This window comes from Barbus barbus, assembly GCF_936440315.1.
Source record: "Barbus barbus genome assembly, chromosome: 11".
In the NCBI taxonomy this organism is placed as follows: domain Eukaryota; kingdom Metazoa; phylum Chordata; class Actinopteri; order Cypriniformes; family Cyprinidae; genus Barbus; species Barbus barbus.
The window spans coordinates 32997089-33024372 of NC_136739.1; the positions used below are offsets into that span (position 1 = coordinate 32997089).

Here is a 27284-nt window from a genome sequence, read left to right on the forward strand (position 1 = left end):
CACTAATTAGAGGCAATTTAATTGAATAAAATTTATTAAGTTGCCGTATACAGTATAAAACATCAAATTCATTATTTCAGTGTATACAACAAAATAAATAAAACTGCACTACAAATGTGTCAAGAAATGATTTATGGTCCAAACCTGTATTATTTTCTGTTTCTGTGAAACAAAAGGAGATGTTTAGCAGAAGGTCCAAGCTGCTCATCAGCATCAGTGTGAGCTGATAGTTTTGTGAGATTATTATTCATTCACAATCTTCCTCTCCACCGATTATAAACACAGATACTGTTATGATTCCTCCATGTGCTTCACTGATCATTATAGAGCTCGATGTTATAAAATCAGCATCTGGTTTGATGAGGAAACCGCAGCTCAGACTTTCTGCAAATCATCGGAAGAAAGAAACTCACAGGGGTTTGATCGACAGGAGCATGAGTGAATGATTAGAGAGACAGAAAGCATCAGTGCATGTATCTAATGAAGTGTTTAGTGTGTGCTGAGTGTGTCAGGAGCGTGTGAGCATGCCCAGATTGAGCAGGATGGAGCTGAGGTTCATGCTGATGAAAGCTTGACTGCGGTCGCAGGTCCTGTGCATCTCCTGCAGCAGCAAATGCAGCGACGACGCTTCGAACAGACGCTTGTTCTTCCTGCAAACAAACACACAATCAGTGCTCGACTCGTAGCGAGTTTCTGATGGCCGATGCCAATATCTCAGAGAGCAGGTGGCTGACATAAAGCAGACACACACACATATTTTGATTGATTCATAAAAAAGCAAACACTATAATGTCTTTCATATGCCATTCACTTTGATGCACAGTTCTGTGTAATCATTTATTAGTCAGAATTGCCACACAGAGATCGTAAACTCATGATGAGGAACAATAGAAGCTCTGTGTGCTCAGGTGCTGGCATGCTCATCGTCAGCAAAATAAAAGTCCCCACGATTGTAAAGCGCTTTGGGTGTACAGCAACACACAATAAAGCGCTATATAAATGCATCATTCATTCATTCAAACTGGAAAAAAATATATTAGCTGATGCAGACAATTTAAAAATGCCAAATATCGGCCAAACGCAGGGAAAAAGGCAGATGCCAATCATTTAAAAACGCCAAATATTAGCCAAACAGGAAAAAATATATATTTACTAGGGCTGTCAGTCGATTAATTTTTTTTAATCTAATTAACATGATGTTTCGATTAATTAATTAATCGAATTAATCGCAATTAATTGCAAAATAAATTTGACTGTGAAAATACCCACAAAAGATTATTTAAACAGCTATTTTTGTGTTAAATGAGAAAGTATCAAATAGACATTACAAATTCTAGCTTTAGAAAAAAATGAAATTAGAATTAACGAACTCTATCTTTCCACTGCTGAGGAAACAGAAGCTGCATCTGACGTGCCATAAATGCATTTTACACGACAACATTTCAAATGCATAAATAACTTTATAAGATTAATGTTTTTTTCTTTTTTTAAAACATAAATAAATGTTGAAAAAATGCAGTGATACTTTTAAAAATGACTAAACCACCAGCAGGTGGCGGCCAATGTCTGTTTTAATGAGTGAGTCATTTATTAATTAATTTCACCGATTCATTCAGAAACGAGGCAAGTGACTGTCCTTATGAATGGGTTACTGAATCATTGATTCGTTCAGAAACTAAACACCGCTGTGTTACTCGGAGACGCACAACAGTTCTGCTACGGCTTTGAAGGCAAAACTGAGCAAAAACACAATATCTTGTTTAAAATATAGCACAATATCAACTTCTTATTTACTGAACTGTTGTATAAAATCACATTTGCAAATCAGGACAAAAGCGCCACTCGTGATATTGCTCTCGCTGCTCGTGTGATATCGCTTATATGGTATATGAGACAAAAAGATATGAGAGATATGAGACATACATGGGCATTTTTTGCCCCAATATCTTGAATTTTAGGACATAACTGCATTTATGTAGTTCATATTTGTCAACAGTCAACTGTATGAAATGTAAGATGATGTACAGGTCTGGGGGCAATGGTGTTAAAATATTTGAATTGCGTTCATTTTTCATAACTAATTAAATCAAGTTAACGCGTTAAACTGACAGCCCTAATATTTACTGATGTCGATAATTTAAAAATGCCAAATATCAGCCAAACAGAAAGAAAAAGTCTAAGGAGGAGCGTTTCCAGCGAAGTCACTGCACTCAGATCTGTTCAGAAAGGCCGAACTGCACTAATGAGCCTCACACATGATGAAGTGTAAGGACTGACCGGATGCTGGAGAGCTTCTGCAGCAGCATGAGCATCTTCTCCAGCAGCGGCGGCTCCAGACGAGGGTTACGGAGGAACAGTGAGGCGCAGCGGAAGAAACTCTCCGAGCTGCACTGATCCAGAAACGCCGACAGCATCCCTGCAGGACAGAGGAGCATTAGCCTGAGATTCAGAGCTGGAACATCATCTTCATTTGTGGCTTTAAATCGTTAGCGTGAAACTCTGTTTCATATCTAGATGAGTAGAAAACACATGCAGATTAGAGCTCATATTCTTAGCATTACATTACATCTGCTTTCAGAAGAACACTTTTCCTTTCTGCGCTCGAGTCTTGAGAGACACAAACATCCTTCCATGAAAACATGATATTGATAATGTCATATTCATATATAACATTCATTTGTAAGTCGCTTTGGATAAAAGAGTCTTCTAAATGCCTAAAAGTACATGTAAATAATATCCATAAGATTGAGGAGCTGCAGCATTTCTACAGTAGATTCACTAGAAGACTCCGACTGATTGATTTGTTTGTTTTTTTCGTTATGCAAGAAAAACATGAAATTAACAAGACAGACATTATATCTACTCTAAAACAAGAACATTGATTTTAATATTAATTATTACAGTGGAACACTGTTTCCATATTAATATGAATATTATTAATATTACAATGAATATAATAATTATATTATATAAATATTGTGTTAGATCAATTATAAATAAATACAAACATTGAACAAATCAATACAAAAATTAATGAATCAAATTTGATTTAAATAAGTCAAATTAATAGATTTAAATTAAATAAATAAAATAATATATTAAATTAATAAAATTAGATTTAAATTAACAAAGACAGTTAAATAAAATAAAATAAACAATGACAATAAAATGTGGCTTAAAAAATAAATAAAATGAATTTATAAAATTTATTTAAATATTTTATGAATGAAAATAAATGAAAAGCTGATTTAAATAATGAATAAATTTGATTTAAATAAATTGATTACAATAAATACAATTTAAATAACAAACAATATTTAAAACAAATAAATAAATTTGATTAAAATAAATAAAAATTAATACAATTTTATTTATACGAGTAATAAATGAATCAATTTGACTAAAATAAATAGATTAAAACTGAGATTGGGCTGATGCTTTCAAAAGAAAGAAGAAAAGTCATAAATCTTTTTCTGATGGACAGTAAATGATAACAGAATGATGATGAATATCACTTTAAGAAACCAGCTACAACCTGCATGCTAAACATTATAAAGTAATTTGACTCAAACATAATGGCTGAACTTCAATTTTCACAATACATGCCGTTTGAAAGCAGCTTGACAGAGAAAGATCTTCAGCTCAGGGAAGTTTAAGGCGTCTGTTAAAGTCTGTGACTGCGATGGAGCTGATTTAGGAGCTGCTCGTGGACACATGGAGCGCATTAAAGCTGACCTCCAGCCTTCACTCTGCTGTAAAGCTGCTAATTGGCCATCCGGCTCTCCTCACGTCTGCTCAGTGTCCTGCCCGCCTCGTTAACACGCTCGCTTTAACGACTTACGAGTGTTTTCACCAACTCCCAGAGCTCACACAGACTAACAACTACATCCAAAACACATTCGATACGTGTACAGCGCATTACACTCTGATGGGAATTTAATTAAAGCCATTATTAAACCGCAAAGACCGGGACTGAATTAAATAAACCTTCTGAACTTAGAGATTTTCAAACTGGGTCTGGGGTCCATAATGAGGTGCATGGAAAGGTTTGAAAAATGTATAAATAAATAATTAATAAAATATAGGTTTAACTAGCTAAATTTGACAAAATAAAATAAAAATTATTAAAATAAGTTAATGAATTTGATTTAAATAAATACATAGAAACATATGAGTCAAATAAATGAATAGAAATAAATAAACAAATCAAATTTGATTTAATAAGTAAAATGACAAATTTGATTAAAATAAAATGTTTCAATAAAATAAATATAAATGATTAATGATAATGATTGAAATAAATTATATTTGAACAAGTAATAAATATTTACAACAAATAGATTAACAAAAAAAGTGATTTAAGTAAACAAATTGTTTAAAATACAATTTAATTTTAAATAAATAATTAAATAACTAGAATTCTAAAAGCATTTAGAATAAATAGAAAATGAATGAATTGTGATTTTAAAAAAGTAATAAACGAATACATCTGATTTTTAAAACAAAAAACATTTGATTAAAATAAAATGTAAATAAATAAACATTTTTAAAATAAATTCACTGATAAAATAAAATAATATATCTAACAAGACACTACTATAGCAAGTAGGAAAAAAAATACAATGATGCAATGAAATATAAACTAAATATTATCTGATAATATTTTACACAAATGTATAATATACATTTTTTGCAGTAAACATTTGTAAGAATTTAACGCTATGAAAATACAGTGGTGTGAAAAAGTGTTGGCCCCCTTCCTGATTTTTTATTTTATTGCATGTTTGTCACACTTTAATATTTAAATCTGTTTGATGATCTGAAACATTAATCAAAGATAACACAAGTAAACACAACATGCAGTTTTTGAATGAAGTTTATTATTATGAAGGGAAAACAAAATCCAAACCCACATGGCCCTGTGTGAAAAAGTGCTTGCCCCCTAAACCTAATAACCGGTTGGTCCACCCTTAGCAGCAACAACTGCAATCAAGCGTTTGTGATAACTTGCAATGAGTCTGTTACAGCGCTGTGGAGGAGTTTTGGCCACTCATCTTGGCAGAATTGTAGTAATTCAGCCACATTGGAGGGTTTTCCAGCATGAACCGCCTTTTTAAGGTCATGCCACAGCATCTCAATAGGATTCAGGTCAGGACTTTGACTAGGCCACTCCAAAGTCTTCATTTAGTTTTTCTTCAGCCATTCAGAGGTGGATTTGCTGGTGTGTTTTGGATCATTGTCCTGCTGCAGAACCCAAGTTCGGTTCAGCTTGAGGTCACGAACAGATGGCCGGACATTGTCCTTCAGGATTTTTTGGTAGACAGCTGAATTCATGGTTCATTTATCACAGCAAGTCTTCCAGGTCCTGAAGCAGCAAAACAGCCCCAGACCATCACACTACCACCACCATATTTTACTGTTGCTATGATGTTCTTTTTCTGAAATGCTGTGTTACTTTTACGCCAGATGTAATGGGACACACACCTTCCAAAAAGTTCAGCTTTTGTCTCGTCAGTCCACAGAGTATTTTCCCAAAAGTCTTGGGGATCATCAAGATGTTTTCTGGCTAAACTGAGACGAGTCTTTATGTTCTTTTTGCTCAGCAGTGGTTTTCGTCTTGGATCTCTGGCATGCAGGCCATTTTTGCCCCGTCTCTTTCTTATGCTGGAGTCATGAACACTGACCTTAACTGAGGCAAGTGAGGCCTGCAGTTCTTTAGATGTTGTTGTGGGGTCTTTTGTGACCTCTTGGATGAGTCGTCGCTGCCATTTGTGGATAACGGCTCTCACTGTGGTTCGCTGGAGTCCCAAAGCTTTAGAAATGGCTTTATAACCTTTTCCAGACTGATAGATCTCAATTACTATCTTTCTCATTTGTTCCTGAATTTCTTTGGATCTCAACATGATGTGTAGCTTTTGAGGATCTTTTGGTCTACTTCACTTTGTCAGGCAGGTCCTATGTAAGTGATTTCTTGATTGTGAACAGGTGTGGCAGTAATCAGGCCTGTGTGTGGCTAGAGAAACTGAACTCAGGTGTGATAAACCACAGTTATATTTTAACAGGGAAACACTTTTTCACACAGGGCCATGTGGGTTTGGATTTTGTTTTAAAAAAAAAAACCTTCATTTAAAAACTGCATGTTGTTTACTTGTGTTATCTTTGATTAATATTTAAATTTGTTTGATGATCTGAAACATTAAAGTGTGACAAACATGCAAAGAAATTAAAAATCAGGAAGGGGGCCAACACTTTTTCACACCACTGTATATAGCTGTCTTTTGCATATTTGGACGAGTCCCTCGCAAAAGGATGACCATATTTGGGGTCGGTTTAGTGGACATCAGACAATATCATCTGACCACTCATCGAAGAAAAACAAAAGAAGAGTTCCTCACGTGATTCTGAGCTCATCTGCAGCAGGACATCCACAGACGGAGCCAGCAGACCAGGACTGCCCGATCTCAGCAGAGCCAGAACCGCCGGCAGAGCCTGGTACTCCAGGAACAGAGCCTGTCCTTCATCGGTCCGAACCGCACCGGACAGAACCTCCACAGCCTGAGCCAGAACATCCACTACGAGAGAATATTTACAAACGCTGTCAAAACACCACAGATGAGCCAGTTCAGCTCGACTTACTCACAGAATAATAAAATACAAACATATGTGACCCTGGAGCACAAAAGCAGTCATAAGGGTCCATTTTTGTTTAAATTGAGATTTCTGCATCATCTGAAAGCTGAAAGCTAATATTTCCATTGATGTATGGTTTGTTATGATAGGACAATATTTGTCTGAGATACAACTATTAGAAAATCTGGAATCTGAGGGAGCAAAAAAAACTAAATATTGAGAAAATCTCCTTTAAAGTTGTTCAAATGAAGTTCTTAGCAATGCATATTACTAATCAAAAATGAAGTTTTTATATATTTACGGTAGGAAATGTACTAAATATCTTCATGGAACATGATCTTAATATCCTAATGATTTTTGTCATAAAAGAGAAATGTATAATTGTGATCCATACAATGTATTGTTGTCTATTGCTACAAATATACCTGTGTTACTCATGACTGCTTTTGTGCTGCAGGGACACATATAAATATGCATAAATGCACTTTTCAGAAATCTTCAATTACTTTTGTATGATAAACTGTATTGGTCACCACTTAATGTTCAATGTCCTGAAGCAAAGAGTCACTGATTAATAATATGGCATATTATAAGAGCTGCAGTTCCCAGAAGGCATTTTCTTAGCGATGAATGAGTGTGTGCTGTTCTCACTGTCACATCAGATCTGCTCAGCTTCACTCACAGCAGGACAAATAACGTCTGAAAGCCCCGTGAGTGTTAAAGAGAGCAGAAACAGTGTTTACAGACAATAAACCAGCTGTTCCTTCATACACATCTGGAGCTTTCAACTGTTCACTGACACTTACAGATTCATACTAATAATAACAATGAGTAATGATTACAGGAATAGTTTATTTACAAATGAAGGTTTGCTGTAAATGTGTTCCCCCTCAGTTCATCAGAGATCAGGATGAGTGTTTCTTCATCAGGTTTGTAGAAATGTGTCTCTGCATCAGTGTCCCAGCAATGGATGCTCTGCAGTGAATGGGTGCCGTCAGAATGAGAGTCCAAACAGCTGATAAAAACATCACAATAATCCACACCACTCCAGTCCATCAGTTAACATCTGGAGAAGACTAAAGCTGAAACACATCCAGCATTAAGACGTTTTTAACTAAAATATGAGCCCAATATCCATAATATTTCCCCATGTATTTTGTTTCATCTTTTGTCTTCTCCAGATGTTAACTGATGGACTGGAGTGGTGTGGATTATTGTGATGTTTTTATCAGCTGTTTGGACTCTCATTCTGACGGCACCCATTCACTGCAGAGCATCCATTGCTGAGACACTGATGCAGAGACTCATTTATACAAACCTGATGAAGAAACACACTCATCCTGATCTCAGATGAACTGAGGGGGAACACATTTACAATTAATGTTAATTAGTGGGTGAATATTCCTTTAATATAACAGAGATTAAACTGATGTTAATGAGATATTTTAGTCCCAAGTGGAGCTCAAACTATTTTTTTACTGACAACAGAAATGTAATTTTATTAATTACCATGACTTTAGGAGCTGGTGTCAGAAAAGAAAAAAAAAATGCATAAAGGGGAATTGACTATTTGTGGCGTTTTAAGCATATAAAAGCAAAGCAAAATATAGCTGCGAGCAGCGATGACGGGCCCAAGCCGTCAGCATATGCCACCCCGGTGGCATCGATAAAACGGTGCCCAGCGAGCACAAGCATCACAGTAACCCTCTGGCAGTTTGGTTTTAAGGGATACGGCAATTAAAGGGTTAATCCAAACCATCAACTCTGTGAAACACACACACACAGAACATATAAAACTTTAAGTTCTGTGAAAATATATTTTTCATTGGTAGTTGATGTTAGTTAATGCATTTACTAATGCTAACAAATGAGAAATTATTATAGTTACCAAAGCTTTTAATGATTTATAAGCATTTTTTAATGATTTATTTTTCCATTAACTAACATGAATAATTTTTTCTAACACAAATTAATAAAGTAAAAAATATATTGTTAATATTTAATGTTATTTGTGAATTAACCAATGTTAAAAAACAACATTATTTAACTGTTGTTAATTTACATCATTAATAAATATATACCATTTAATGTTGATCAAAATCAATTCCAAAATGTGTTAATATATTATTAAATTTTAAAGTTTTATCTTTTGAACATGACTATTTTTCTAATATAAAAAATATTTTGTTCATTGTTAGTTCATTGTAAGTTCATACTATCAATGAAGAATTAACATGCTGTAAAAAATATATTTCATTGTTAGTTCATGTTAATTAATGCATTCCCTACTGTTAACAAATGAGACTTAATTATAAAGTGTTATCAAAACCTTTAATGCTTTATAAGCATTTTTTAAGGATTTTATTGAGATGTTTAAACAGACCCTCTCTCTCTCTCTCTCTCCCCCTCCACACTCACTGAACTCACACAGTCAGTCACCCACCCAGTCACCCACCGCACACATTAGAAGCACAGAGACAGGAGAACTCTGATAGTTTTTAAATTTTCTCCTCCGCATAGTGTATTGTAAATTCATGAAATTAATCACATATCCTCAGACTGTATTGTTCTGTGTATGTAATTTTTTATGAAGTGTTTGGAAGCTGCTCTTAAAAGAAAAAAAGAAAAGAAAAGTTTTCTCTTTTTTACTGTAACTTTAATAAATTGCCATTAAATCATCGTTCAAGATATCCTAAATCCGTCCGCAATTTAGCATCTTCAGTATTTTGGCATCATAAGAAAAAATGTTTGGTGTGATTTCCGTGTTTCTGTTTGGAGGAGTATGAATTTGTTTACAGCCTGTTTAAAAACAAAACCCACATTAAAATAAATATAGCCGACTTCCTGTTGGTCGTAGCTAATGACTGTAAATTAGAAAGTTGTCCGGATTAATAAGAACAATTTATGTACCGAGTTTGGTGTCTGTAGCTATCATTATATATATATAAACATTAATAATTATATACCATTTAATGTTGATCAATATTAATTCCAAAATGTGTTAATATATTATTACATTTGAAAGTTTATCTTTTGAACATGACTATTTTTCTAACATTAAAAAGATTAATAAATGCTTTAAAAAAATTGTTCTTTGTTAGTTCATACTATCATGGAAGAATTAACATGATGTAAAAATATATTTTTCATTGTTAGTTCACGTTAATTAATGCATTTCCTAATGTTAAGAATTGAGACCTTATTTAATGATTTATAAGCATTTTTTAAAGATTTTAAAAAACAGACCCTCTCTCTCTTTCTCTCTCTCACCCAGCTCCTCAATCCACACAGTCACTCACACAGTCACTCACACCCCACCCCACCCCACCCCTCACTCAGCTGCAGGCTGACAGGGATCTCTCACTCAGAAGCAGTCTAAGAGCTCTCTGATAGTTTTTAAATTTTCTCCTAAGCATAGTGTATTGTAAATTCATGAAATTAATCACATATCCTCAGACTGTATTGTTCTGTGTATGTAATTTTTTATGAAGTGTTTGGAAGCTGCTCTTAAAAGATAAAAAAAAAAAAAAATTATCTTTTTTACTGTAACTTTAATAAATTGCCATTAAATCATCGTTCAAGATATCCTAAATCCGTCCGCAATTTAGCATCTTCAGTATTTTGGCGTCATGAGAAAAAATGTTTGGTGTGATTTACGTGTTTCTGTTTGGAGGAGTATGAATTTGTTTACAGCCCGTTTTTTAAAAAAACCCACATTAAAATAAATATAGCCGACGTCCTGTTGGTCGTAGCTAATGATTGTAAATTAGAAAGTTGTCCGGATTAATAAGAACAATTTATGTACCGAGTTTGGTATCTGTAGCTAAAACTAACCCCCCCATTTTTGACAAAAGGTGGCGCTATAGAGTGCCTCTTCCACGCCCGTTTATGAGCTTTTTCCAGTGTCTAACTATCATTAATACTCATATGTGTGTTGAGTTTCATGACATTCTAAACATGTTATCTGCCTCAAAATCACCAGAAACGAATTTTCAACTTTGACACGTTGCCATGGTAACATAATTTTAGATATCAATATTCCCTTCACAGTTTTACATCGGCCGTGTTTTGACATTATTCTGGTGAAGTTTGAAGCAAATCGAGTAAAAAGAAGATGCTGAATTCAAAGCATTTTGAAAACGACACACTTCCTGCAGCCAGTTGGTGGCGCTATAACTTTCAGTCATAATAGTCACATCTATCCGATCGGCATCATACAACGAACAAATCACTGAAGTTTGATCTACATCATACAATGTATGTGGACGTTATTAGGCATTTCCTGGGTCTCATTTTTCGCCATAACTTCATCGCCTCGCCACGGGCAAACCGTTCGACATATCAAAAATATCTTCGCAATTTAGCGTCCCCAATGTCTTGAGATCATGTTCACCGAGTTTGGTGGCAATCGTATGGAAATCCTCAGAGGAGTATATCAAATTCCAGAGCATGCGCTTTTTAAACAGCCCTGAATAGCCGACTTCCTGTTGGGCGGAGCCTAAAACATGCAGCGTGAAAGTTGTTCAGCTCAATGAGTTCTATATGTGTACCGAGTTTCATATGAATACGTGCAAGTATGTGTGAGCTATACATCAAGCTTTCTGACAATTTTGCAGGGGGCGCCGTAGAGCCCCTGTGCCACGCCCGGGTCCCAGCCTCAGCGGCGTCCTAATGGCCGCAGGTTCCAATGTGTGTGCCAATTTTCAAGAGTTTTCGGGCACGTTAAGGCCCCCAAAAGTACCCGGATAGTCGAAATAAAAAATAATAAAAAAAAAAAAAAAAAAAAAAAAAAAAAAAAAATATAGCTGCGAGCAGCGATGACGGGCCCAAGCCGTCAGCATACGCCACCCCGGTGGCATCGATAAAACGGTGCCCAGCGAGCACAAGCATCACAGTAACCCTCTGGCAGTTTGGTTTTAAGGGATACGGCAATTAAAGGGTTAATCCAAACCATCAACTCTGTGAAACACACACACACACAGAACAACATATAAAACTTTAAATTCTGTGAAAATATATTTTTCATTGGTAGTTGATGTTAGTTAATGCATTTACTGATGCTAACAAATGAGAAATTATTATAGTTACCAAAGCTTTTAATGATTTATAAGCATTTTTTAATGATTTATTTTTCCATTAACTAACATGAATAATTTTTTCTAACACAAATTAATAAAGTAAAAAATATATTGTTAATATTTAATGTTATTTGTGAATTAACCAATGTTAAAAAACAACATTATTTAACTGTTGTTAATTTACATCATTAATAAATATATACCATTTAATGTTGAAATCAATGTTTTAATGTTTAAAATCAATTCCAAAATGTGTTAATATATTAAATATTAAATTTTAAAGTTTTATCTTTTGAACATGACTATTTTTCTAATATTAAAAATATTTTGTTCATTGTTAGTTCATGTTAATTAATGCATTCCCTACTGTTAACAAATGAGACTCAATTATAAAGTGTTATCAAAACCTTTAATGCTTTATAAGCATTTTTTAAGGATTTTATTGAGAAGTTTAAACAGTCTCTCTCTCTCTCTTTCTCTCTCTCTCTCTCTCTCTCTCTCTCTGTCTCCCTCTCTCTCTCTCTCCCCCTCCACACTCACTGAACTCACACAGTCAGTCACTCACCCAGTCACCTACCGCACACATTAGAAGCACAGTGACAGGATATCTCTGATAAGTTTTAAAATTTTCTTCTCGCCATAGTGTACTGTAAATTCATGGAATTAATCACATATCCTCAGACTGTCTTGTTCTGTGTTTGGTGTGAATTTGTGGTTTCTGCTTGGAGGTGTATGAATTTGTTTACAGCCCGTTTTGAAAAAAAAAAACACATAAAAAAAAAAGCCGACTTCCTGTTGGTCGTAGCTAATGTCTGTAAATTAGAAAGTTGTCCGGCTTAATGTGAACAATTTATGTACCAAGTTTGGTGTCTGTAGCTATCATTATATATATATATAATCATTAATAATTATATTCCATTTAATGTTGATCAATATTAATTCCAAAATGTGTTAATATATTATTAAATTTTAAAGTTTCTCTTTTGAACATGACTATTTTTCTAACATTAAAAATATTTTGTTCATTGTTAGTTCATTGTAAGTTCATACTATCAATGAAGAATTAACATGCTGTAAAAAATTATATTTTTCATTGTTAGTTCATGTTAATTAATGCATTCCCTACTGTTAACAAATGAGACTTAATTATAAAGTGTTATGAAAACCTTTAATGCTTTATAAGCATTTTTTAAAGATTTAAAAAAAACAGACCCTCTCTCTCTTTCTCTCTCTCACCCAGCTCCTCAATCCACACAGTCACTCACACCCCACCCCACCCCCACCCCCTCACTCAGCTGCAGGCTGACAGGGAACTCTCACTCATTGAAGCATTGTAACAACTGTCTGATAGTTTTAAAATTTTCTCCTCTGCATAGTGTATTGTAAATTCATGAAATTAATCACATATCGTCAGACTGTATTGTTCTGTGTATGTAATTTTTTATGAAGTGTTTGGAAGCTGCTCTTAAAAGATAAAAAAAAAAAAAAAATCTCTTTTTTACTGTAACTTTAATAAATTGCCATTAAATCATCGTTCAAGATATCCTAAATCCGTCCGCAATTTAGCATCTTCAGTATTTTGGCATCATGAGAAAAAATGTTTGGTGTGATTTACGTGTTTCTGCTTTGAGGAGTATGAATTTGTTTACAGCCCGTTTTAAAAAAAAACCCACATTAAAATAAATATAGCCGACGTCCTGTTGGTCGTAGCTAATGACTGTAAATTAGAAAGTTGTCCGGATTAATAAGAACAATTTATGTACCGAGTTTGGTGTCTGTAGCTAAAACTAACCCCCCCATTTTTGACAAAAGGTGGCGCTATAGAGTGCCTCTTCCACGCCCGTTTATGAGCTTTTTTCCAGTGTCTAACTATCATTAATACTCATATGTGTGTTGAGTTTCATGACATTCTAAACATGTTATCTGCCTCAAAATCACCAGAAACGAATTTTCAACTTTGACACGTTGCCATGGCAACATAATTTTAGATATCAATATTCCCTTCACAGTTTTACATCGGCCGTGTTTTGACATTATTCTGGTGAAGTTTGAAGCAAATCGAGGTAAAAGAAGATGCTGAATTCAAAGCATTTTGAAAACGACACACTTCCTGCAGCCAGTTGGTGGCGCTATAACTTTCAGTCATAATAGTCACATCTATCCGATCGGCATCATACAACGAACAAATCACTGAAGTTTGATATACATCATACAATGTATGTGGACGTTATTAGGCATTTCCTGGGTCTCATTTTTCGCCATAACTTCATCGCCTCGCCACGGGCAAACCGTTCGACATATCAAAAATATCTTCGCAATTTAGCGTCCCCAATGTCTTGAGATCATGTTCACCTAGTTTGGTGGCAATCGTATGGAAATCCTCAGAGGAGTATATCAAATTCCAGAGCATGCGCTTTTTAAACAGCCCTGAATAGCCGACTTCCTGTTGGGCGGAGCCTATGACATGCTGCGCGGAAGTTGTTCGGCTCAATGAGTTCTATATGTGTACCGAGTTTCATATGAATACGTGCAAGTATGTGTGAGCTATACATCAAGCTTTCTGACAATTTTCCAGGGGGCGACGTAGAGCCCCTGTGCCACGCCCGGGTCCCAGCCTCAGCGGCGTCCTAATGGCCGCAGGTTCCAACGTGCGTGCCAATTTTCGAGAGTTTTCGGGCACGTTAAGGCCCCCAAAAGTGCCCGGATGATTGAAATAAAAAAAAAAAAAAAAAAAAAAAATAATAATAATCCTTAGAAGAACAATAGGGCCCTGCGCCTTACTGGCTTGGGCCCTAATAATAATAATCCTTAGGGGAACAATAGGGCCCTGCGCCTTACTGGCTTGGGCCCTAAAAATAATAATCCTTAGAAGAACAATAGGGCCCTGCGCCTTACTGGCTTGGGCCCTAATAAATGATCTGCTGAACTGCAGACTCTCAGGAGCAGAGCTGATAATAACAACACTGCCACCTGCTGTCAAACCATGATGAAGAGCAGACCTTTATAAATGCAGATTAGTTTCTTACTTTTGATGTAGGATGAAATCTATGGACCTTACAACCAAACCTGATCTGATTATTATAATAAAGAAGAAAAAGATGGTCTTGTTCATCAGGCTGTGATAACACAGGTGTCTGGACTGACCTTGACTGATGGTCCTGATGATGATGAGGCTGCTCAAGAAGCGTGTTTGGAGACAGGAGCTCTTGAAGAGCGGAGAGACGCGTGATCCTCGAGACACCTCCTCACCCAGCCTCCTCAGTGTGGAGGTCAGGACAGCATGCTGGAGACATCAAAACACACGCTTTCATTCTGGACCGAGAACATCTGACTGGATGAAAGACAACAGCTAGCACATTAACAGAGATGCAAATGACTATGACTATGAATGTTTATATAATTTTAAATGTATTAAATGTTTATATCGTTCTAAATATAGATGTTTTATTTTTCTTTACAAAAACGCATGGATTTGCTACAGGAGGCCTTTCTTCACGCCCCGGAGCCGTGTGAGGCACGTTTTATTTGACTACTTTTGGACTGTTGAACAAAAACACCCATCTACTCCCATTCTAACGCTTGGAAGAGCCAGGACAATTTTTAATATTGCTCTGATTGGATTCGTCTTAAAGAAGAGAGTCATAGACACCTAGGATGCCTTGAGGGTGAGTAAAACATGGACTAATTTAAATTTTTGGGTGAATTAACCCTTTAAGTGGCAGATCAGTGGGCTTGCTACGGTTGAATATCTAAATAAGACATGTCCCTTGCCTGTGAGCTGCGCTCCAGATGCAGCAGACAGCAGTAGATACAGCGCAGCAGAGACAGAGACGGCTCCATCGCTCCATGAAGCTGCTCCACCAGCATCGGCAGAACCTGACAACACCATAATCAAAAACAAACCATGCATCAATGGAAAGATTATTTATTGTGTATACATCTCAATTTCAAAATATTGACCCTTATGACTGGTTTTGTGGTCCAGGATCAAATTTATTTTCCATTTAATACAATGCACATCAAAAACACTAATTGTTTTGCAGTGGGTGAAAAGGGAAATCAAGAAGATTTTAGGAAGGAATGTGCCAACAATCCCATTGTATTTGCATTTTATTTGTATTATATGGATTTCACACAGACCAATTTAAAAAATTCCAGTTTTTCATAATACAATTATTTATGATACATTATTAATGGTTGCTAGTAAGAGGATTACTGTAAAACTGTATGTACCTACTTTAACGGAATGGACACGAAAACTGAAAAAAGGAATAGAGTGTAATCCTTAAAGTGTAATTACACCTTAAATTTAGTTTTATGTATTTCCTTCTACTGTCTTTCCTTTAATGTTTGAATCAGATGTTAATGTTAACACTTGCTGCAAAAGCTGTAAGGGATTTTTTTTTTATATTTCTAATAATTAATCTTTTTTTTCTTCATTTTTTATGATATACAGTGCCCTCCAAAATTATTGGAACAGTAAAGACAAAATTGCTCTGTTGGCTGTGGAGTCAAGACATTTGCAAATATGATTAAAAGATGAATATGAGACAAAAACACAGAATGTCATATTTTATTATTAGCCGTTTCAACACATACATGTTTTACCAAATAAAAAGAACAGCACTTTTATAGTTCATCCCTCTATCTGATGAGAGCATAAGTATTGGAGCAGTTGCCTCACAGGTCTTTCTAAGTGATCAGCTGTGTCCTGTTGCATTAATTCTTCAGATATTAAAAGCTGGGAATGTGTCGTATCAGTTATATCCATTACTTCTGTATTCTGAATCCTGCATTCGATGATGACACACACAAACCAGGATGAAGATGAAGGAGCTGACTTTGAGAGAAAAGCAAGCAATTCGGATGCTAAAAGAAAAGAGGAAGTCAGTTAGAGCTCTAGCAAAAACAAAGGGCATGGAGAAATCAAGAGTTTGGAAACCACCAGCGACACCAGCAACCAACAACGACCTGATCGGCTGAGAAAACAACAGTAGCTGATGACAAATTATAAAAGCTGTGAAAATGAACCCTAAAACACATGTCTGTAAAATCACCAACAACTTCCAGAAAGCTGGGGTGATGCTCTGACAATCTACTGTCCTCAGGAGACTTTGACACAGAATTACAGATGCTACACAGCAAGATGCAAACCTCTGACCAGCACCAAACATAGAAAGACAAGAGTAGAGTTTGCAAAAAAGCACAAAGGTGAGCCAGAAGAGTTTTGGACTGTGTTTATGGACCGATGAGACAAAGATGAACCTTTATCTAAGTGATGGGAAGCAAACATGTGGAGAAAAACAGGGAACTGTAATGATCCCAAGCATACAGCCTCATCTGTAAAGCATGGTGGAGGTGGTGTCATGGCATGGGCATGCATGGCTGTCTCTGGAACAGGCCCTCTCAACTTTACTGATGACTTAATGTATGATGACAGCAGCAGAATGAATTTGGAAGGGTACAAAACCATCTTGCCTCCCAATATTCAAGAAAATGCCACCAGATTCATTGGGAAGTGCTTCATATTGCATCAGGACAATGACCCAAAACACCCTGCAGTTCAGTCAAGGAGTTTATAAGAGCAAAGAAATGGAAAGTGTGAGATTGCCCAAGTCAATCTCCAGATTTAAATCTGATTGATCATGAATTTCAGCAGCTGAAGAGGAGAGTAAAGGCAGAAACTCCCCAAAACAAGCAACAATTGGGATTGGCTGCATTAAAGGCTGGGAAAAGTATTTCAAAGGATGAGAGCAAGAGTCTGGTGATGTCTATGGGTCACAGACTCACTGCTGTGATTGTGTGCAAGGGATCTGCAACTAAATAATAGCTTTTAATCTGTTATATCTGCCTTATGTTCAACTGTCCCAATACTTATGCTCACATCAATGAGTGGGATGAACTCTAAAAGTGCTGCTCTTTTTATTTGGTAAAACATGTATGTGTTGAAACAGCTAATAATAAAATGTGACATTCTGTAGTTTTGTCTCATATTCATCTTTTAATCATGTTTGTAAATGTCTTGACTCCACAGCCAACAGAGCAATTTTGTCTTTACTGTTCCACCAATACTTATGAAGGGCACTGTATAAGCATTAACAAAACAAACAGTTGTTTTGTTTATTAAAAAATAAAATACTCTGATGTGAGCTGAATTTAAAAATATAAATTTTGATCCCGTCATTATAATTACTGAAGCCATCACTGTAACCAGTGAAACATAATTAAGTAATTCTTAAAGTGTAAATAAATAAATAAATATAAATACAAATATGTAATAAAAACTAAATAAATCAAAATTATATTTTTTTTGTTATGTGTGTTAGTGTGTGTGTGTGTGTATATATATATATATATATATATATATATATATATATATATATATATATATATACATATTTATTTATTTTTTAAATTGTGCCGTTTTAACCAGAACCAGCAGCTACACTACTGAATTTTTTTTTTATAATAGTTTAAAAACATGTTGCAAAACCCATGAACTCAGAATTGACTCGATTTACTTTGTCCTAAAGAAAAAAAAAGTTTGTTTTCATAATCATTCATGAAGAACTTTTTCTGCTTATGTGTGGCTGGAAAAAATAACTAGTAATCAAACCCCAATCAGTAAAATCAATCCCGCCGTACGTTATATCACTCAGAAACGTGTCCGGTTACAGCCGTTAATCTAATGAGTCTAATGAATCAGTGCTGATTCTCATTAGACGTAAAACAAAACAAACACACGTGAAACATCTGGACTCATTACAGTAATGAGAACGAGGGGTTTCCACATCACAGTAATGAGAACAGAGGAAATGTGTTTAATGAACATGAACAATGTGATGATGTAAAGAAATCAATGGTTTTAAAAATAGGCAAAGCTGCCTGTGAAATGTGATCTGGATGCGTTTTCATGAATCCTGTCTAGATTTCACAGCAAATCGGTTCATAAGAAAACAGGCGTGACAGACCCTGGCGCATCTCTCCTGCGGTGAAGGCCTCGGCCTGTCTCTGACCTCCATCAGCTGACCCTCCACCAGCCAATCCAGCAGCAGCACCAGCAGCTTCAGCGACGGCCCGTGAGCGGCAACCTGATGACCAACACAACACAGCAGCTCCATCAGTCCTCAGCAGCGCTGGGGTAACGCACGTGACACAATCAGATTACTTTTTTTAAGTAACTAGTAAAGTAACATATAAGTTACTTTTTCAAATGCATAACTCCAGTTCCTGTGTTTGTGATGTATTGAGTGACAGCTCTGGTGTTGAGAGAAATCAGGAGTAAGTGCAGAGTGTTGTGTGTGAACATGATCTTACTGTAGTTCCAGACTAAATATCATCATGATCTTACTGTAGTTCTAGACTAAATATCAACATGATCTTACTGTAGTTCTAGACTAAATATCAACATGATCTTACTGTAGTTCTAGACTAAATATCTACATGATCTTACTGTAGTTCTAGACTAAATATCACCATGATCTTACTGTAGTTCTAGACTAAATATCTACATGATCTTACTGTAGTTCTAGACTAAATATCTACATGATCTTACTGTAGTTCCAGACTAAATATCAACATGATCTTACTGTAGTTCTAGACTAAATATCTACATGATCTTACTGTAGTTCCAGACTAAATATCAACATGATCTTACTGTAGTTCTAGACTAAATATCAACATGATCTTACTGTAGTTCTAGACTAAATATCAACATGATCTTACTGTAGTTCCAGACTAAATATCAACATGATCTTACTGTAGTTCTAGACTAAATATCAACATGATCTTACTGTAGTTCTAGACTAAATATCAACATGATCTTACTGTAGTTCTAGACTAAATATCGGCATGATCTTACTGTAGTTCTAGACTAAATATCAACATGATCTTACTGTAGTTCTAGACTAAATATCTACATGATCTTACTGTAGTTCCAGACTAAATATCAACATGATCTTACTGTAGTTCTAGACTAAATATCTACATGATCTTACTGTAGTTCCAGACTAAATATCAACATGATCTTACTGTAGTTCTAGACTAAATATCAACATGATCTTACTGTAGTTCTAGACTAAATATCGACATGATCTTACTGTAGTTCCAGACTAAATATCAACATGATCTTACTGTAGTTCCAGACTAAATATCAACATGATCTTACTGTAGTTCTAGACTAAATATCTACATGATCTTACTGTAGTTCTAGACTAAATATCAACATGATCTTACTGTAGTTCCAGACTAAATATCAACATGATCTTACTGTAGTTCTAGACTAAATATCTACATGATCTTACTGTAGTTCTAGACTAAATATCTACATGATCTTACTGTAGTTCTAGACTAAATATCTACATGATCTTACTGTAGTTCTAGACTAAATATCTACATGATCTTACTGTAGTTCTAGACTAAATATCAACATGATCTTACTGTAGTTCTAGACTAAATATCAACATGATCTTACTGTAGTCCTAGACTAAATATCTACATGATCTTACTGTAGTTCTAGACTAAATATCTACATGATCTTACTGTAGTTCTGGACTAAATATCAACATGATCTTACTGTAGTTCTGGACTAAATATCAACATGATCTTACTGTAGTTCTAGACTAAATATCAACATGATCTTACTGTAGTTCTAGACTAAATATCAACATGATCTTACTGTAGATCTAGACTAAATATCTACATGATCTTACTGTAGTTCTAGACTAAATATCTACATGATCTTACTGTAGTTCTAGACTAAATATCAACATGTATTTACTCATCTCACCTGCACTTATTTATTCATTTAAAAAGTAACTCAAAAGTAACATATTAGTTAGTTTTTTAGGGAGTAAAGCGATATTGTAATGCATTACTTTCAAATGTAACTTTCCCCAACACTGGTCCTCATTAGAGTTCCTAGAATGCTTTATAATGTACAGAACTCCTCTGATTGAACGCTGCAATCACAGACGGCAGGAAAGCGCTGCTGATTGCGGTGTAAACAGCTTCATCAACACGCGCCGCGTCACTCTCATTAAACCCAACACAGAACACACATTACCTTGCCTGCTGCTTTATTTGACGGAGGTTTCTCTGGTTTGCTGGGTTTGGGGTCGTACGCCGTTTCCCGGCTCCTGTGAGTCGTGAAGGACTCGTACTTTCTCTGTGCAAAAACAAACACACACAAGAGTGCATTTGTCCTGAATATTTACACCACAGCTTGGAATCATCAACATTTTAATGTTTTAGAAGTCTCTTCTGTTCACCAAGGCTGCATTTATTTGATCAAAAATACAGTAAAAATAGTGAAATATTATTACAGTTTAAAATAGCTGTTTTCTATGTGAATATGTGTTAAACTGTAATTTATTTCTGTGATCTGCAGCTGTATTTTCAGCATCATTACTCCAGTCTTCAGTGTCACATGATCTTCAGAAATCATAATAATATACTGATTTACTGCTCAACAAACATTTCTGATCATTATCAATGTTGAACACAGTTGTGCTGCACAATATTTTTGTGGAAACTGTGATTATTGTGAAATTACAGTGTAACACATTCACATAGACAATTGTTATTTAGCATTGTACTAATATTTAAAAAAATTTTGATCAAATAAATGCAGCTTTGGTGAACAGAAGAGATGACTTTCAGAAACATTTTAAAATCAGAGTTATTCCAGTCTTTTGTTTAGTCAGTAGTGAATGTGTTAGAAACACGGTGTTCATCTTGTACCTGCAGGTTCTCCAGTCGAGCTTGAACTTTCCTCGACTGACATTCCAACTTCCTGTTCTGCTCACTGACCTCATTAAGCTGCACAAACGAGCTCTCGTTAGTCATCATCACAGACAGAATCAGATGAGTCTCACTGTAACATCAACACCGCTGAGAGCTATTCACAGTATATACAGTGTGACGACAGACACAGGATGAGACGAGAAAGAGCTGTTATTAAGGGCTGTTTGTCAGACGGTTTCGTTGTTTATGGTTCATCAAAAGCCAAATGAAAAGAGAAAATAATCAAACGACACGAAACACCTTTCATTCACCGCACTATACAAACACAGACATTACAACATGATTGTTTTATATAGAACATATTTTTTCATTGAATTTCCAGAGTTAAAAAAAATATATATATACAGGTATATATATATATATATAAACACATAACATGATGTCAGATTTCTCACCTGCTTCTTCATAGAATCATTTAGTTCCTTCATGGAATCCAAACTGGCCTTCATCCTCTTATTCTCTTTGGTTTTCTGCTTCAGAGCCGCTTCCAGCTCACTTTTCTCCTGCTGATATTGCTGTAGGAAAAAAAACATACTATATATAATATATGTGGTATGAATTTTTAATTTTTTTATTCATTCAATTTATTTGTTTAATAATTCATTGTGGTTATTGTGGTTGTTGTTTTTTAATGCCATGTCAGCTTCTTTGTCGATTTTCATAACCATATTTGAGTTACTAAAACTTAAAATAGATTATAATTAAGACCCATTTTTCCTCAAAACTCTAAAAATGTAATATGTTAATTTGCATTAACATGATTATAAACCTTTTTAAGGGTATCAAGAGAGTAAAACCATTTTTTTGAGCAGCGGGATCCAATAAAATGTGTTTGCTACACAATTAATGTATGTGATTTATATATGAGTGGGTTTTGAAGTAGTGCACTTGAGCCAGTGTGCATGGTTTGACGGTCAGCATACTGCTCACTGAGTCCGTGCTGTGAGTGATTGAGGCTCGTCTGAGAGCTGATGCTGACCTGCTGCAGGTTCTGGACGCGACTCAGCTCCTCCTGCTGGTCTCTGAGTCTGTGAACACTGCACTGCTGCTGCTGCAGGAACACAGTCTCTCTCTGCTGCAGACCACGCTCTCGCTCACACAGCTGCGCCGCCCACACCTGCTGACTGAGACGCTCCGCCTGACACACACACACACACACAGAGAGAGAGACACACACACACAGAGAGACAGAAACACACACACACAGAGAGAGAGACACACACACACACACACACACACAGAGAGACAGAAACACACACACACACACATGATGCCTAATTGCATATTTAAATATAACATTTTAGAAAAGTTGTAATACAAAACTATTTTCTTAATATACTGTGATTAATCAACTAAGGAAAGTTCTACCATATTCACCCATGGTGTCTTCATTTCGCTTAGTTAGGAACTGACATTTTTAATAGTTTATATATATATATATATATATATATATATATATATATATATATATATATATACATATATATAGTTTTCTATATATTTTTTTTTATTAATTTTGATTTCAGTTTTAGTTATTTTACAAGTTAAACTACATAAAAATGAGAAATGCTGCCTTGGCAACTAGCTGAAAAGCAAAAACAAACAAAACAAACACTTATGATTACAATATCTTTCTGATGCATTGTTTACAATAATTTAACAATTTTGTCTTAAATTATTCAGATGAAATAAAATTAAAAAGTTGAAGTTTTTTATATATTTTATTTCATTTCAGTTAAAGTTTATTTTGATTGATTAAGGTTTATTTAGATTAAGGAACTCCTCAGCCATTAGACTTTTAAACCGGTAACACAGACTAGTCTCATCTATCGGACTCAAACGCTACAGCTCAATTTGCACATTTCTTAATGTTATCATCACTCAATTTGCAGCGTTACTGTACTATTATTTGCACATAAGTCAATATTGCACACACAGATGTACATAGTCTATATTTCTACTTCTGCAGTATAGTTTTACTTTTATTATGTTTGTTTCAGTTTTCACCTGTCTTGGCATTCACTGTACAGGGAAACTTGTTTTCCTCACTGTGCACATAAACACTTTGAATCTTGAATTTAGTTTGAAAATGTGTTTTTTTTATGGTTTTGGTTAACTATAACAATCCTGACTGACACAGAGAGATGAATATCTGACCTGCAGCTTCTCATAAATGTGCAGCATCTCCTGATACACATGCACTGCTGCTGCGCCGCTGCTCTGATCCACGACGCCTTTCCCTCTGCTGTTCAACACCGACGAACTCCACGACCGGACCAGATCGGACGGTAAAGTCACGTCTGGAGAGACAGAAACGATCATGAATGAGTGTGAGACGACTCTGTGAGCTCCGTCTGATCCGAGTCTGATACCTGTCTCTGTGCAGAACACGTTCGTCTCTTCAGGAGAACCATCTTCTTCAGCGCTGCCGGGTCTACTGGAACACAGCTGTGAAGTCACTGCAATAATAATAATATTAAATGTAGCAGATGATATGTGACCCTGACCTCGGTGGCCGGTCGGGAAGTGTCCTGTAGATGTCTCTGAGGGCCGTGTGATAGTCTCTGGTGTGTCCTGCAGGGTCACACATCAAACACTGCTGAGGCACTGGACGGGTCAGATCTGAGAGAACGTCTGTTATTACACTCACCTGCTCCTCTATCATCTGGAACCTGCTGAGACACGGGATTTCAGGTAAGAAGACACTTCAGACAAATACTGTAGTTAAACTATGTGTCATTCACTGATCAATTTAGCTTCGTGTCTTTTCTTGCAGACTTTCAGAGGAAAGAAAACATCCAGAATACACTTAAGTGTTTGTTTTATAGCACTTGATCACTTTGTTTCTTTGCATTGCAGTCTTTAAGGGAAGACGCTGCAGGCAAAAACACTGTTTTCATGCATCTGTCAAGTTTGAGTTCTTGGTTTTTCAGTGCAAGTGTTTTTTTCAGACTAGTGGAAATAAAACACCCAAAAGCACTTTATCTATTCGTGTCAATAGATTTCAATCACAATACATATTTTAAAGGCCGTTTTCTCAGAAATAGTTGTTTTTCTCCTTCACCGAGCCGTAAATCTCTACTTCAGGAGTATTTACACACTCCGAACTTTACATTTTTATTCCTGTCTATATCCTGAAGTTTTTTACAGAGGGATTTGTGCATATATAATTTGCTTATATTATATGCAACATTTTATTCCCCCCAAAATTGTGAAAATATATTGTTCTAAGCATTTTCCTGAATTATTGAGAGACAAAAATGAGATACCCTAAACATTTGACTCTAATATGAAAAAAATAAATACAATTTTGAGACAGACTTCATCCAGTGTTCAGATCTTTGTAACGTTACTAGAAATGTATGCAAATTAGCACATATTTCATTAAATAATACATTTTAAACGAATTCCTATTGGATTTTCTTAATTATGTAGAACAATGTTGTGCGAATCTTGGCGAGAATTTCTCTCATATATTCCTTCATAAGACAAAATAAAAACTAGTTATGATTCCGATCAGAATAAAGGCGTGTTTATGGATTATAAACTTGAAGACTGCAAAAACACACAACAGTAAACTCACCGGGTTCCTCCTCTGTAAATATTTCTGTTTCAATATTTCTATTCTTTCGTCGAGATCAGATTCAGATTCAGATTCATAATTCATCTTCTTTCAAAACAGCCGCCTCTCGTCTCTAGTAAACAACACAGACACCGGAAGTACTGAACTTCCGGAGTATCTGCACTCGTCAAAATAAAAGTCACCACAAGCTTATGAAACATCATCCTCGTGTCATAATGTTATTTTTACACAGAGATTGGTAGCTCTATTATTTTTCTTGAAGTTTGTGTGTCTGTAAGTCAAGAAGTATATTTATGTTCTTTTAGTATCTTGAATTTTAAGGGCCTGTATGGTTCATTTCCAGAGATATAGAAGGGATTTTAATGTGGCTCCAAGAGTAAATTGTTGAATTGTACACACTTTCAGTGGTTGCAAACCAAATGTGGTTCACTTTGCATTCAGCTGATGAAGAGGGAATCTGAAATCATATTGAGATATCTTTGATGCTTGTTGAGTTACAGGAATGCAAACTTGGGAAAAGTCTGTTCTGTGCAACTGTTTTAAAAGAGCAAAACATGATACATTTCTAGTTTCAACATTATTTGTTGTTCAGACATTTCTCCTTAAAAGGAACAAAGTATCATCTGTGTGCAAGTTGACCCACATTTAGTTTTTGACCACTGAAAATGGGTACAATTTAACGATTTACTCCTGGAGCCACAACCGGGCCGCATGAAACTCCCCATATCTCTGGGAATTAACCATACAGGGCCTTAAATGAAGACGCCAAAAGAAAAGTTAAGAACTAAATCTAAAAGGACATTGAGATATATTTAAAGGGATAGTTCATCCAGAAATGAAATGTACTCGTCCTCGAGCTGGAACGCCACTCTCTCATGAACACGAGTATAGATAGTGGAAGCTAGAGATTACAGTTTATAAACTTTTAAAAATTGATATTTTTCTTACACAAACACTTCAGGAGGCATTTATTAACCCCCTGGAGCTGTGTGGAGCACCTTTTATGATGGATGGATGCACTTTATTTTGCTTCAAAATTCTCTACAACCATTCACTGCCATTATAAAGCTTGGAAGAGCCAGGACATTTTTCAATATAACTTTTCAATATAATGTATTCGTCTGAAAGATGGCTTGAGGGCAAATAAATCATGGGGTAATTTTCATTTTTGGGAGAACTATCCCTTTAATGCTTCTTGAGTTCCAGATAAACAAACTTTGGGGAAAACACACAAAAAGTGCCTTTTTCCCATTTTTGAACTGTCACTGTTGGCATATGATGCAGCAAAGATGATTAAAGTCAACAGATTTGACTAATAGAGCTATCAATCTCTGTGTAAAAATAACATTATGATGCTGCCGTGATTCTAAAGTCATTTTTATCCTCCTGTAATTTGGCTCTGAATCTCAGCTGAAAATTGTTATTTTGTCCCCGCTCTACAAAATAGTGCATTATTTAGTAAATATTCATCCATGACCTTCAATATTTTGGCTTTCATTGCTATTTGTGCTTGTCTTTCTTCAGAAGAATTATCAACAAATGAAAAAGTTTGAGCCAGGAATCTCTGGTTGACATTGAATAACCCACATGCAGCTGTGTTGTGATCCCCATATCTCTGGGAATGAGCCATATACAGCCTTAAAAATATATATAAGACAAGGAAAGTTTATTAAGAACCAGAATAAACAAGGATTTTGAGATATCTTTAACACTTCTTGAATTACATGCATGCAAACGTTAGGGAAAGGCATGAAAAAAGTGAATTTTTCCTAGTTTTGTACTGTCTCCATTGGCTCCGAATCTCAGCTGAAAATTGTCATTTTGAGCCATCTCTACAAAATACTCAGGAAATATTCATCCATGACATTTAATATTTTAGCTTTCTACTTCACTTATGTATTTCTTTCACCAAAAAAAAAGAAAAATGTAAGCCAGGGACCTCTGGTTGAGGACATGTCATGACTGAGATCTACCTGTCTGTCTGCTCTTTCCTCGGATGCTGAGACGCTCTCCTGGTTCTTGTGTTCATTTATGGCACACAGAACACAGACACCTTTTGTTTTATTTTCATGCAGTTAATAATGTATCTCCTTATTTGGATTTACAGTGTTTGTTAAATGTCATGAAAAGCATTTTTGGAATTCAATAAAAAAAAAAAAAATGTCTTCATACTTTAGTCAGTGATCAGA

The 27284-nt window shown here is 35.5% G+C and overlaps 1 protein-coding gene across 4 annotated transcripts; it reads right to left on the reverse strand.

The window, feature by feature from the left end:
- On the reverse strand, positions 1–25237 carry ccdc138 (coiled-coil domain containing 138). Of its 4 annotated transcripts, XM_079429137.1 has the most exons (15): positions 25096–25233; positions 24163–24184; positions 24020–24086; positions 23885–23946; positions 23670–23812; positions 22492–22650; positions 21908–22027; positions 21450–21527; positions 20773–20874; positions 18680–18799; positions 15480–15584; positions 14853–14991; positions 6396–6572; positions 2278–2416; positions 3–650 (listed from the first exon to the last, which is right to left on the reverse strand). In XM_079429137.1, exons 1-15 carry the CDS (start codon positions 25177–25179, stop codon positions 509–511), a joined length of 1659 nt encoding a protein of 552 aa, XP_079285263.1. In that variant the 5' UTR covers positions 25180–25233; the 3' UTR covers positions 3–508. The 4 variants fall into 4 exon arrangements, with proteins under 4 accessions (XP_079285262.1, XP_079285263.1, XP_079285264.1 ...); XM_079429136.1 differs by lacking the exon at positions 24163–24184 and having other exon boundaries at positions 1–650; positions 24020–24108; positions 25096–25237; XM_079429138.1 differs by lacking the exon at positions 24020–24086 and having other exon boundaries at positions 23885–23971; positions 25096–25237.
- Between the last annotated feature and the right edge of the window lie 2047 nt (positions 25238–27284).

Bases quoted from the DNA above. Each gene is read 5' to 3' on its own strand.
- ccdc138 (XM_079429136.1), bottom strand. From the start codon at position 25,179: ATGAATTATGAATCTGAATCTGAATCTGATCTCGACGAAAGAATAGAA. The intron at 24,109-25,095 runs GTGAGTTTACTG...GTGCCTCAGCAG, and splicing joins ATTTACAGAGGAGGAACCCG to TGTTTGATGTGTGACCCTGC. The intron at 21,528-21,907 runs GTGAGAAATCTG...TCGTTTGTGCAG, and splicing joins ATGATTCTATGAAGAAGCAG to CTTAATGAGGTCAGTGAGCA.